General features: G+C 36.2%; 1 protein-coding gene and 1 pseudogene across 1 annotated transcript; one reads left to right on the forward strand and one right to left on the reverse strand.

Annotated features, from left to right (window-relative positions):
• LOC104775941 overlaps nt 1-10,210 on the reverse strand; it is a 10,712-nt pseudogene extending 502 nt beyond the window's left edge.
• LOC104775942 (non-specific lipid-transfer protein C6-like) lies at nt 12,026-13,106 on the forward strand. Its single transcript, XM_010499914.1, has 3 exons — nt 12,026-12,452; nt 12,594-12,659; nt 12,830-13,106. Exons 1-3 carry the CDS (start codon nt 12,086-12,088, stop codon nt 12,949-12,951), a joined length of 555 nt encoding a protein of 184 aa, XP_010498216.1. The 5' UTR covers nt 12,026-12,085; the 3' UTR covers nt 12,952-13,106.

Genomic DNA, 14,105 nt, shown 5'->3' on the forward strand with positions numbered 1-14,105 from the left:
GCTTTTCCGGAAGAGCCAAAGAGACGGATCTTATCAACGATCACAGCTTTCATGGCTGCTTTTGTTGCCGACATGACATCGACAAGGTCAGTCTTCTTCCCGGAGCTAAGAGCTTCCATGTAAGCCTTTCTTACTTCTGTGTTCACGTTGAACTTCCTCACTCCATTCTCAATGCATTCCTGATCTCATTCAAATTTCCATATAGCCCACAAAGACGTTAATTCTGTTATATCCATACCAAATTCTCGATCAAAAGTGAAACTTTTGGCGCTGATTTAACCAAACAAGAAACTTTTTAAACATGGTAGATAGACTCACCTTGATAAGCTTCTCAGACAAACCGGAAGCTCCGTGAAGAACAAGAACGACGTCTTTCTTTGAGCTTATGGCGTGCAGTTCCTATATACATGTCGATCAGTTAGAATAAGAATGACACAAACTCAGAACATCATAGAACTTCTTCGCTTAGCACAAGAATATATTCAACCTTAAGTAAGTCAAGCTTGAGGTTTGGACCGGACTCGGGGTATTTTCCATGGACATTTCCTATACACACTGCCAAAGCATCGATACCAGTTTCCATAAATTCCTTAGCCTGAAAAACTCATAAAATTTAGTTGTAGTTTGGTTTAGCAGACACAAATTGTTAGCTGAGATATTGGATTTATCGGCGCTTAAAAACAACAAGGACCTGGTGAACGTTGGTGAGCTTTGCTTCATAGTCTTCCACGGTCAAGCCATCCTCTGTTCCTGAGAGTCGACCTAGTTCAGCTTCCACCATAATGTTTTTAGAACGGGCCAACTCTGTTATGGATTTCGTGTAAGATAAATTTTCTGTGAAGGAAAGATGAGAACCATCTACCATCACTGAATCAAATCCCTAGCACGGAATCAATTCAGTATGAATTTTTTAATTTAGGAATAAGTAGAAGAAGACAAAGAGGTTGAGCATAGTAGACAGAGATCTTAAACTTACTAGCTCAAGGGCTTCTAATAGCTCATGCTTTGTAGTTCCATGGTCAAAGTGTACGGATATTGGAACCTGCCACATTGTGCATATTAATCAGGGAGTTCAGTGTCAAACCCTTGTATTGGGTATTTAGCATCTATTCCGGACTGGAAAGACCACATATGAAAGTTGCTTAGCGAGTTCAAAAATACATGACTGCCAAAATAAAGGTATGTTTCTATAATAGCGCAGAATTAAAAAACAGTCACAAATCCCACTCACCCTGGCTTGTTCAGCTGCGGAGATGCAACAAGAAACCAACGGAATGCCTCCTTGCTTGAAAGCACCCGGATGGACCTAAAAGCGTAGCCAAAACAAAGCAAAAAAAAAAAGAAAAAAAAAAGATCAGCTTTCATGTCATATATCAGAACAGAATGTTATTCTTTGGTTACTCGTTGATGTAACAGAAATTTACTTTTAATCAGAACACTAACCTGCAATATGGCAGGACTGTTTTCTTCCTCTGCAGCTGCTACAACAGCTTCAACTCCTTCCAGATTATACACGTTAAATGCTCCAACTGCATATCCACCTATTTCTGCTTTCTATTTTACATAGAAACACAACATCAATATATGAAGAGAAAATTGAGGCAACAGTACGAGAGGTATACTCACAAGAAGCAGCTCTTTTGTCGACCGTCCAGCTACAACTGACCAGGACTTCACAACTTCTGCAAGAGCTGTGCCGTTGCCAACATTACCTGTTACATATGGGGAAAAGAGTTTATTAAGAATACCTATTTATAATTAATTGAATGGTTTGAACCAAATTAATATATACCTGGGAAGACAATGTAGGGGACTCCAGGATGTCTACTTTCTGGACCTAACTTCCATACTGGAACACCAGCAAGGGCTTGACCAATCACAAGTGCACGTCTTGCTTTAAGTGCTTTTGTTGCTGTGTCTGATGACGTAATTCCCCCCTAAACAAGGTCGTTACAATGTCAAAAAAAATCGAAAGATACTGGACCAAAAACGGTTGTGCATTGACGAATTGTGTCAAACAGTTTATGAGTTGGAAAGCTGAATCTAGAAGCAACAAATGCTTGCCAAAATACCTTAGCAAGAATATAACGAGGTCTGGTAGTTATCTGGCTCACTACTTCAACCAAAGCGGAGCTCACTTTGCTGTTAATATCAAGACTTTCTGAAGATGCTGTCAAGTGAATACCAGAACCGTTAATGATGATATTCCTCAGTCATGACTTAATACCAACGAAAAAAATAAATTTATTGATTTAGAATTGAGAAACTACTTTTTCCAGTTATGAGTTCACGACTGCTCATAATCAGAGTCTCCCTGCCAGCTCGAAGGAAAGCATCGGCCATCTCAATAGCTCTTCTGATTTCTTCATCTCTCACTTCGGAAGATTTAAGAGCAACTTTTTCTACAGAGATCTGTTGATCATAGCTAGAACTTAGCAAAAATATCATGCATAACTACTGGGAGATACTGTTATAAGTATCGCTACATCTACTTCTTTTACCTCGATGCTCCTTAAATTCTGCTTATGTTGTGATTGAAGTTCCTCAACCTGTTGGTTTGAAAGAAGAAAATGGACTCAGGACTCGTTACCTTTGTTTCATTAAAAACATAACTAAGATACTTGTGTTCGTAGGTAACGCAAACCTGCTTTGTTGTTTTCGGTACATATGAGCCTACAACTATTAGTGCACCACTGCTTTCTTTGTCAGATGCAAAATCTTTTGGCAAAACAGGATCTTTTGGAATAATCCCTAATAGAGCAGACACGAAGCTAGCAGCAGTGCGGCATAAAAAGGATCTCCCTTTCAGTTCTGCCTGCCAAATATAATGTTCAATCGAAATAAGGGAGTAAGGGACCAAAAATATAAGAGAAAAAGATATGTACCCTCTAACTGAATATGCCTCAAAAAAAAAAGTAGAAAGACTGGAGGAAGAATTGGGCGGCTTACCTGGATCATCCCTGCTGCAAATACAGCCATGTCTCTTTCACTAGCTGCGTTGACAATACATGCAGACCCCTGATTTACATAAGAAATCGAGATAGAGGTAAGACTATACAGCTGGGAACTAACAGATTCCAAAATTATGAAGACCACCTAAGTTCACTGAAAGCAAGTCATCATAAAATCTGCTTGAAAATTTGACCTTCTCTAAATTGCATAAGAACTCACACACTGCATCAGGGCCACCTTTTCTTAAAAGCTGGATTGAGATCGACTGAACGCTGTTAGCAGGAATGCCACCAGCGGTTTTCTCCTCCACCCACTGGAATCATATCAAATATGATGGTAACAATTTCTTAGAAAGTCAAACTATACATAAACGATTCTCTTGTCGGAAGCATTCAAACCTCACGCAGATTTGAGGATTTATATCCAAAGGATGCATCTTTGGCAAACTCAGTCTCTCCTGCAGGAACGAGACTGCAATATTCAAGATGAAGACTATCAATCTTCCTTCTCTGAAGGGAAGTTTTCCCTGATTCTAGAAGTTCGAAACAAACAAAAAAAATTAAACATGTTTTTCACAAAGATATACCTATCAGAATCTGCAACATAATGCACATCATTAATAGTATAACGCCCTCCTTGAAGGAAGAAGGGGCAAATAATCCATGCATCCATTTCCCCCAGTACTGATTCAGCAGCATCTGCTTCCTGTAAGGTTCATAATATCAAGTAATGACATCTACAGATGCCAAGCTAAAATCGTAACATTGAAATAATAGTGTGCCATTTTATGATAGTGTTACCAGACTTGCCTGAGGAAAATGACCACGTAATGTTGAATCACCCCTCAGAACTATTGTGTAGTCAGCGTTGCCAAGTTCTTTTGATGCAGTACATAGGTTGGAACAGATGTCTTTGATCAACGCACTAGCCTGTTGAAGAAATATGCAGTTAGAGCTTCCAATTGCTGAAGTTAATGTACCTTTAACTTTTCATTATTCCATGACATAGAAATCTCCAATAAATAGTCTACACATAAAAAAAATGTCTTGACCTTCTCAGAGCTCAATGACCTTGAATTTGTTAAGATGAAGAAGCATGCATGCTTTTTTCTGAACTGCTCAGAAATAGATTCAACACTCCTGTCAAAATGTAGGGAAAAACATTAACCAATTATTCGTTCCTTCCATTGGGTTCTAGGTTAGCAACTTGCCAGCTATTTCAATGAAAGATTCATGATATTTCTTTTGTGTTGACACGACAAGTTCAGTGTCATGAGAAATCATGCAAAACTAACCATTCGGTTAGAACCTCTACGTCATGAACTGTTTGTGTCCCGGTTGGATCATCATCAAGAACAACCAATGTCTTCGAGTTTCCCATATTTAGTCTATGTATGTCAGCTGTAGGGTCAATAGGCCATTCAGATGGAAGAGATTTCAGTAGGTCTTGTTTTTTCAGAACAGGAAGTCGCCCTTCGACTTTAATCCCAGCAAGGGTTTCATATACCTATAAATATAATAATACGGTTTTTAGTTACTTACAGCTACATGAGTCACACCAAACATACAATATACCAATCTTGATACTGTTGTAGCTCCACATTTCCATCTATGGTTAATAAAGATACCTAGCAAACACTATAAGCAGATCTTGCGTCCAATAGTTCATCATTATAAGAGAAAAATTCAAAATATTTCATAAACTGTAAATTTTACATTTACTAGCAAACATTTTCAATTGCAGCCCTTTCAAGTTAAAAGAGGATTTTTATTGTTTATAGAGAAACGGAGACTAACAGTCAAAAGCTGTCTCAAATTCAACTGCAATTTTGGCTCTAGGAATAAGACAGGTGAAAATTATACCTTCACCACTCCAGCATCATCTATCCGTCCCCAGCCCGCAGCAGAGCCTGTAAAATGGAAGTATCTCTAAGCATATTTGTCACCATCTTATGGGCATAAAGGAAAAGGAACTATAGTAGTAGTATAGCTCAGTAAAAGTAGAAAGTTTTCTGATTATATAATTAAAGAAACTTTGACCACATGAAACTCTTAACTCTATATTTAACCCAAGTTCTGAGCTCTTAAATAATAATTTGCATTGTTGAAAACGTAGGACAAAAATGATGCACGTGCAAGATGAATTGAGAACAGTTAAAAGATTGGAGTATACCAGCTACGAATAACTGGTGTGCCACTGTTGATATATGGAGTGGAACTACGGGATGAACCTTCTCGGGTAACAATTCCCTACAGTCACAACTCTAACATAAGTTTAGAAAACAAAACAAGTTTACAAATTGATTACAGTAACTAATCTTACCAAATCCTTAACAAATATATCAAGAGCAGAATATGGTGTATAATCATTATCCAGCATGTGCGGAACACGATTTTCAAACATCCTGCAAGCAGGATATTAAAAAAGAATCGTTATGACCTAACAGGCTAACACAATTGCATTTCTCATAAACTTGTAAAACAAGATATCAACAAGGAAAAGCAAATGGCTTCATGAAGACAAGGCTTTAGGCTTAAGATAGTTAACATTTTGCAGAGCATCAGACTGATGCACTTTTCATCAGAAATGTTAAAGCCGTTGATGGTAACACAAAATTTTCCAGAGATGATTATTCCATAAAGATCTACGTAATGCATACCAAGATGTTCCACCGCTGTTGGAAATAACATCAAATAGCTTTCGAGTATTCAGACCTAACCGAGCTCCGAATGCCATTGCCTCGGCAGCTGATGCAATATGAACTCCCGCAAGCAATTGATTGACCATTTTTACACCACTATAGAACATCGAATGAACAAGTAACAAAGAAAGTGAAGGTGTCCATGTCAGTAAAGAAAGGATCGTGATAGTGATAACAAAAGATCAAAACAAAATTACCTTCCGGCCCCACAACCTCCTTTAATCACGTAGAGCTTCTCACTTAAAGCTGCTCAAAAAAGACAAATATAATCAGGCACATCCAGGTTATGATGTGAACATGAAATATTTCACCAGAAAAGTGAACAGGAAATCGTCACCTGATAACACAAGTCCCGCAGACTTAAGTGCTTCATCGGTACCTGAAGCCATTATCTGAAAAATTATACAACTTCAGCTTCCTTACAGACACATAAGATAGGTTTCTAAACTTCATACCGTAAGTTCCCCCGTGGCAGCCCTCTTAACACCACCAGATACAGGAGCATCAACCAGCTTTAGGTCCTTTCCCTCATCTGCAACATTACCCAAGTATATATAAAAAAAATCATAGTACCCAGTCAAGAAACCGTAAAAGATTATGATTTATGGTGAAAGTAAAAATTGACCAACGGTGCATATGACCATCCAGAATGCAACAGGTATTACTGTAGCGGCTTACTGATAACACTTACATCTATAAGGATATTCCTATATCATCAAGCAAAGAAAAACTTACTTTCTAGACGCCTTTCAAGTTGGCTAACAAATGCGGGAGAAACTGTTGACGCAAGTACAACAGTTGCTCCAGATGGAATAGCTGAAATATTTGAATAGAATAATTAGCTCTAACCTCCACTACTGAGAAATTTAGGACACAGAGATATACCTTCAACCGCGCCAAGATGTCCATACAGGACATCTTCAGCCTGAACTTCGTTTGTTACCATAATTACAAGAACATCTACATCTGTAGGAGCAGAAACAGATTATACGCATTATTCTGGGGAAATGACTTGATATAAGGGGAAATGACTTCATCTTAGAATGACACATCTACACTGTATTCTATTTGCTTTTGAGGAGTACCTTTCGTCACATCAGCTGGAGAATTTGCGGCCAGTCCCCCAGCACTCTCAAATCTTACAAGCGTTGGCTTGTATACCTAAAATTCAGATCACGATCAACATTCAGTTAACAAAGTGGCACGTTTACTGCTTAAGAGTGATAAAACAGCGTTTCTTTTTGAAATTATGTCACTATTACTAACAGCCAAAAGTAAAGGCATCTATATATGCATTACAGCCAAAAGTCTAGCGGGAGGCAAACCAAGAGCCTCTATAAACTAGGAAACTAGTAGAGGAGTAGACATGTACCTATACTACTGACTCATATAACTAATTAAAGCCCACTAACACAATCTGAACATGTAGACCATCGAATCCCTAGGACATTCACAGTCGAGAGAGCTTACGTCATAACCACGGACAGAATAATTTGATTTCAACAGGTACGCTGCCATTCCAAAACCCATTGCTCCAAGACCAATAAAACCAATTCTATTCACAGGCTTTGCTTGAGAGACAATTTCTTTGGCCAAATCCTCTGGCTTGTAAAGTTCTCTATTGGCTGCTTCTAATATGCCAACACCATGTACTTTTTCCCAGATCTGAGCAATCATAATGTGAACCTTTCATTAGAGAGTCATGTGTCATGTAAATGGTCTATGACAGTATTTTCCATACAGTTACAGCCTCCACAAGTTTCCAAAGAACTAGAAAACAGATGAAGAAAACTTTATTGCGAACCTTAGCTAATGAATTAGTTGTATCATCTCCCTGCATCTGTGATATTCCTGGAGAGGGGAAAGTTATGCATATAATTAAATAAAGGAAAAGAGGTCGTTATCATTGTCAAAAGAGGACATAATATCATACTGATTTATACCATGGATTAGTTGTTGGCGTGCAACTGCCAAAAGTGGGACAGGAAATGGGAGCGATTTGGCTTTATCTTCAACAATGCCCTTGCCATCGGAAAGTCAGTTAGCGTCTCATTAGTCACATATGCTAAACATCAAGACTTAATCACAGTAAGGAAATAAAATAAATTGGAGCTAAAATTTGCATTTCTCTCTTTCTTATTTTCCTGTGACCAAAAGAATGACAACGAATCATCTTTCAAGTTGATGTATCATACCAGATTCTGAGAGAGAACGTCCAGGAAGCGACCCTCTATATCATCTTTTAGCAACAACGGAATATGATTCTTGTAAATCCTGAGAAAGCCATGATCAAAAGACGGGCATGTCAATTTGGCATAAACATTCAGATATATCTTCAATGGGACTAACTGAGAAGCTAAAAACAAATCTATTTGTCCTCCAGTTAAATTTGGTAAACAAGAAACCATGCTGTAGTTACAACATACTTGCAACAGTCTATTCTCGAAACTTCCAGAATTAAACTATTCAGCTTATTCTTTTTCCCTCCTCTAAATGAGTGTATACTTAAGATCTAGTAGTACACTAAATGTCGTCAACACTGTAACCAATAACAGTCCTACTATCAATATCTCTCCAATTTGGTACTGGAAGTCCTTTTTATTACTCATAGCGGAAGGAACGTCCTTGTAGCATAAAGCATACTGCATACCATGAATTTCCAGCAGCATTGGAAATGATGTCGTACAGTATCCACGGATGCACACCCGCCTGAGAACCTAAAGATATAGCCTCCACGGCAGCAACAAGATGAATGCCCTCAAGCAGCTCATTCACCATTTTAACTTTACTGGTTCAAAAAAAAAAAAACCCAACGAGATCAGTGGGTTAACCTATAGTGCAGGGGAATAGTTAGATTCATCAAAGGTTTTGTTTCATGCATATTATGACCAGAGATCTCATAGATTTCATAATATTTCGGCAAACAACTTGAGCATCATGATTGATATGACTCGAGATGAGGAAACAGGCAGTCGAACTCTTAGAAGTTGTAGTGATCACGAAAAGGTTATATATGACCTGGAAAGTTCCATACCTTCCAGCACCAATTTCTCCCTCAAAGGTGTAAAGCTTCTGACACATTGCTGAATAAAACAAAGAAATTGTCTCAGTGACAAAATTAATTCGCAATAAGTCTCCATCTTGAGCGGGTCTAAATACGTGAGTTAACTAGTTTTACCAGTTAGATAAGGTTGTGCTCTTGTGACTGAATCTGATCTTCCAGATGCTATTATCTTATAAGTATGAAAGAAAAGAGTTACTACAAGTACAGTAAACATGCGACTTTAAACAATGAATCAACGAGCACAACAGTACTCCTCCACCAACGTAACAAACTTAGCAAGGAAAAGAGAATATATACCATTAGTTTTCCATCAAGAAGCTCAGACATCCCTTTTAAAACATAGGCATCGACTACAAAAATCTGTTCTCTATCCTCTGCAATAGAAACAAATCCCATTTACAGTTCACAACTGAAAAGCGCCAAAATACAGAGATGAAAGGCAAACCATGCCTCAAAATATCAAACTGAAACCTGTAAGTTGTTTCTCTAACGTCTGGAGGTGCAAAGGCGATATTGTTGAAGACAAAAGCAATACAGCGCCCTTCTGTAGACCTGCGAGAGAAAAACGACGCATACAGTCTCCTCCTACACAATAATTCTGAGATAAAGTTCATAAACTGTGAGGTAAAGAATCTTAGGGAATACCTTTCATAACACCCTCATCACCAAAAATAACATCTTGAATTTGGTCAGGATGGGATAGTAAAACCACCACGGCTGCTGCTCCTGCTTAATTAAGAACAAACACAGAAGATAAAGGAAGCAAAGTAAATAACATGACACAAAACAGTATCACAAGTAATAAACAAAGCCATGAAACGAGATAGCAGCAGAAACACAACTAAAACTAGATATCGAATGCTCGATAAACAGTAAACAAAAATTCCATTTTCCCTTGAAAATCTGAACTTATTTTCCATGTATCTTTCACCTTTCCCAACATCTGCAGGGCTGTCACATCTGTGTCCTCCCAATTCAGTGAACTTCTCCACCAAGTCTGTACTTATCTGTGGAATTTAGATAAAACAATTTAGATTGCCCAAAAAAAAACAATTTAGCTTTCCTCCTTATATATATTTCAATAGACAAAGCAATAATCAACAAAATCCCGCACTACTAATCAAATCAATTTCACTTGTTTCAGTTCAATTGAACTCCTGGGAGATAGACTGAGAATTTCGAAATTACTACAAACCCCACAAATTTCACATGTTTGGTTCCGAATAATTGAAACCCGATCAACCTGGTTTTCCAGAATAATATCCAAAAAACAAAAAAAAAAAATTGGAAGCAACTGACCTCGAATGCTTGAACTATAAACCCAGAACGAAGAAGAGAAGAAGCTAACTCGAAGTTGAAAGAATCAAGACCAACAAACCCAACAACGCCACCATCACCTCCCATGTTCTCCGATCACCCCGTTTCCTCCTCCGATTGTAATATACAACAGTCAACGAGCCAATTTCATACGTATCTCTTTCTGTAGATATATATATCATATATATTACATATGATGAACTAGTTATTATTGTTATTTAGCTAAATTGAGATTAATGCATCGTACAGTCATACGTGGATAGCCATATCCAAAAAGCCTTTTTAACTTATATGCCAAAACCCAAAAGCATAAACTTTTCTGAAGACAAAAACAAAAATGGGAAAATTCCCAAAAAAACACCAACTATTTAATATTTACAAAAAAAACATGAATTTTTTTTATTGTCAGAAAAATACATAAACTATTTTTTAGTTGATAAAAAATATACGAACTATTATCTTCTTCTAATTTTTCTTTATCTCCGTTACGACTGTTAACGGTATTGTGACGGTGTTACTATTTTTGAAAAAAAATTCGGAAAAAAATACAAACTATTTATTTTTGCCAGAAAAATACATTAACTTTTTTTTCTTTGTCTGAAAAATACATAATTTTCTATTTCTTATTTTTCTATTAACAATGTTACGAATCATAACTCATAATTTTCTTTGGATAACTAAATTCAAGAACAAAAATACACAATTAAATTAGTCAGCACTAAACTCTAAAATTTCATGAGATCTCCACTTTTGTAAATCAAATGAAAGTCTTCTTTTTTTTTTCACCTCCTGAAAACCACTCTATCTCAAGCGCAGATGGAGTATGTGCCAAAAACAATGATCAAGTATTTGTTGACCTTATCTCATGCGCAAATGGAGTATGAAAGGTATACAAAGGTCTACAAAGGTGGAGATCTCATAAAATTTTAGAGTTTAAGTGTTGATGAAGTTTCAAAATTTGTAAAGTTATAAATCCAAAAACAACACTAATTGAGAAATTTGAAATCGATTAATCTAATTGTGTATTTATGTTCTTGAATTTAGTTATCCTAAATAGTAGTAAAAACTTGTATGAAGTTCAAGAGAGCAGAGAAAATTATGAGTTTTGATTTCTAACATTGTTAATGAAAAAATAAGAAATGGAAAATTATATATTTTTCAGGCAAAGAAAAAAAAAGTCCATGTATTTTTCTGGCAAAAATAAATAGTTTGTATTTTTATCTGGAATTTTTTTTCAAAAATAGTAACTCCGTTACAATACTGTTAATGGTCGTAACGGAGACGAGGAGAAACTGGAAAAATATAATAGTTTGTGTATTTTTTATCAATTAAAAAATATTTTGCATATTTATCTGGCAACGAAAAAAGTTCATATTTTTTCCGGCAAATATTAAATAATTGATGTTTTTTTGGAAATTTTCCAGAACAAAAATAATCGCACTAAATAAAATAAAAAGAACAAAAATAATTTGTATTGTTATGATTAGAGCGGTCAAAATGGGCAAGCTGTCCATGGTTTATCTATGTCCAATTTATTATGGACGGGTCATAGACAAGCCCATATTTTGAACGGGCTTAAATAGGCTTGGTCCGCTTTTGCCCACGAACAAAACTGGACGGAGGCGGCCCATTTATATGTCTGTTACGATGTAATAATAATGATAGGCCCATTTATTTAAGGTTACGTCGTATCATTCGACTTTCTACACAAACAAACACCAAAACTCTTACAATTGGCAACTCTTGTAATAAAAATGTAACGATATATTCTACATTGATTTTTGGATTGGGATTTTTAACGAATTTAAGTCAAGTCAAAATTTCACTAATCCAGAGCTTAGTCTTCGTTCAAAAGCGTAATGATAGGATCAGAGAAACCATATTATCTCGAAAAATCAGGTAGATTGAATTCAAAAACCAAAATTTATAACCACCGAGTGCGTATATATATATATATATATATATAACCACATTTGTTTACAACTTTTACATCGATTCTTACAAGCATCTAAAGATAGAAAGAAGATAAAAGACAAAACAAAAATAAAAAAATGGAGGTTGTTAGATTCGCCGTCGCCGTCGCCGTCTTTCTTGTAGTTTGCTCCGTTACGTCTTCTAACGCCGCGACTACACCAACACCACCTAGCGGTGGTGCAGGAGGAGACGCGCACGCATTGCCGTGTATACAGAAACTGATGCCTTGTCAGCCGTATCTTCACTCGGTGAGTCCCCCGCCTCCTCCGTCGTGCTGCATGCCGTTGAGGGAGATCGTCGACAGTGACGTGATGTGTCTCTGCTCCGTCTTCAACAACGTCGATATGCTCAAATCGCTTAACCTCACTAAAGAAAACGCTCTCGTTCTCCCCAACGCTTGTGGCGCCAAAGCTGACGTGTCTCAATGCAAAAACAGCGCCGGTGGTGAGTATAACATCACAACACGGCGGCGTTTTGGTTGATTATAATTAGCCTATTGTGACGCCTTTTTGAATTTCTTAATTAAGCCTAATGCGACATTAATTCTTCTTATCTCTGTTGATTGATTCTGTGTTGTTAACGAAGGTACTACTCCGTCTTCGTCTTCGACACCGCCGGCAACCCCGAAAACTCCTCCGGCATCTTTCACCGGTAACGAATACACATATTCAAATAGTAATTCAAATCTTTAAAAATAAAAATAAAAAATCAAATTTAAATATCATTGTTATGGTTTTCTTATGGGGCATATTTTGTTTTCGTCTTTTTATATATAAAAAATAGTGGAATATTTTAAATTTAATTTTAAAACGCATGAACAGGAAGCGGTTCCACCGGAGATTCAGCTTCTTCGACGACCAAATCAACAAGCTCAGCTCTGGCCATCAACTTCGCGGGACTAATTAGCTTTGCATCGGCTGTCGTGGCAACACTCTTCTTCTGATCTACGTTCTTAATTATATTTATTTCACGGACGTCTTTTTTTATTAGGTAGGTTTTCATTTGTTGGAAAAATAATCAGACCAATATATTTCGGCAACATTTTTATTTTCAACTTAAACTGATTATTCATATGTAACAAGAAATTCAAATAATAGTAACAACTTTTTTTTTTTTGAAAAAGACATTTCAAATAATAGTAACTACTCTTTACCAATAAGCAACATACTCGTATATTATTTATCCTTTTGCATTTATAGGATTCCTAAACATGTACATGATGTACATCAGTGCAAACTAAAAATGAAATATGTTAATAATGTTACAATACAAATCACTAGTTTACAAAGACATATCTCATTTTTTCTTCTTAATATGTTAACATAGTAACATACAATAACACTAGTTTGTAATTTTGTATACCTCGTTAGAGTGTGATAGCTAACTTTTTGGAAGCTATCTTTTCAGCTCCTGTCAAGATTTTGACATTGCAACTCCCAGATAATGTAATAATTATTCCCTGATTAAAATATGTTGACGATAGCTAATTGAGATCCCTTTTCACTTTAGTAGCTAAATTGGATGTGTTTATATAATGTTATCCGAGTGTTTGTGACTTTGTGTTGTTTAATTATTTATATACTAAATCATTTTGACAGTTCATCAAATGGGTTCGATTTAATTTATTTTAGTTTTTAGATTGAAAGCCAACAAAACGAGCAAGAAACAACAAAACAAGTAGAGTCCAAAGTCCAGGGCACTTTACAAAACAAAATCACATAATTCGAACTGGTGTGATCTCCGACAGCGACAAATACAACATATACTGATGATATACGCAAGTCACATTTTAGTGTTTATGTATCCACGAGGTTTCATTTTTTTCTTTTTGATATATTGTACATCTATAAAGCATTATAATTGATACTAAATTGTGTGTTAGTATTGTTTAGTTTACACATACGTATGCAATTTATATAATTTTCTAAATCAACTACAAAATTATTAATTTAAAATTATAAACATTAGTCTATAGAGTAACATGAATTTATCTGTCTACATCTGAATACCAAATCTACATTATACATGATTATATATGAGCATGCTTTTTATAATGCTTTAGTTTTTAACAATACAAATTAAATGTTAAAGATCATA

Source organism: Camelina sativa, chromosome 3, assembly GCF_000633955.1.
Source record: "Camelina sativa cultivar DH55 chromosome 3, Cs, whole genome shotgun sequence".
Lineage (NCBI taxonomy): Eukaryota > Viridiplantae > Streptophyta > Magnoliopsida > Brassicales > Brassicaceae > Camelina > Camelina sativa.

Coding starts and splice junctions, on each gene's coding strand:
- LOC104775942 (XM_010499914.1), top strand. CDS start 12,086: ATGGAGGTTGTTAGATTCGCCGTCGCCGTCGCCGTCTTTCTTGTAGTT. Junction 12,453..12,593: donor ATGCAAAAACAGCGCCGGTG/GTGAGTATAACA, acceptor TTGTTAACGAAG/GTACTACTCCGTCTTCGTCT. Junction 12,660..12,829: donor TCCTCCGGCATCTTTCACCG/GTAACGAATACA, acceptor ACGCATGAACAG/GAAGCGGTTCCACCGGAGAT.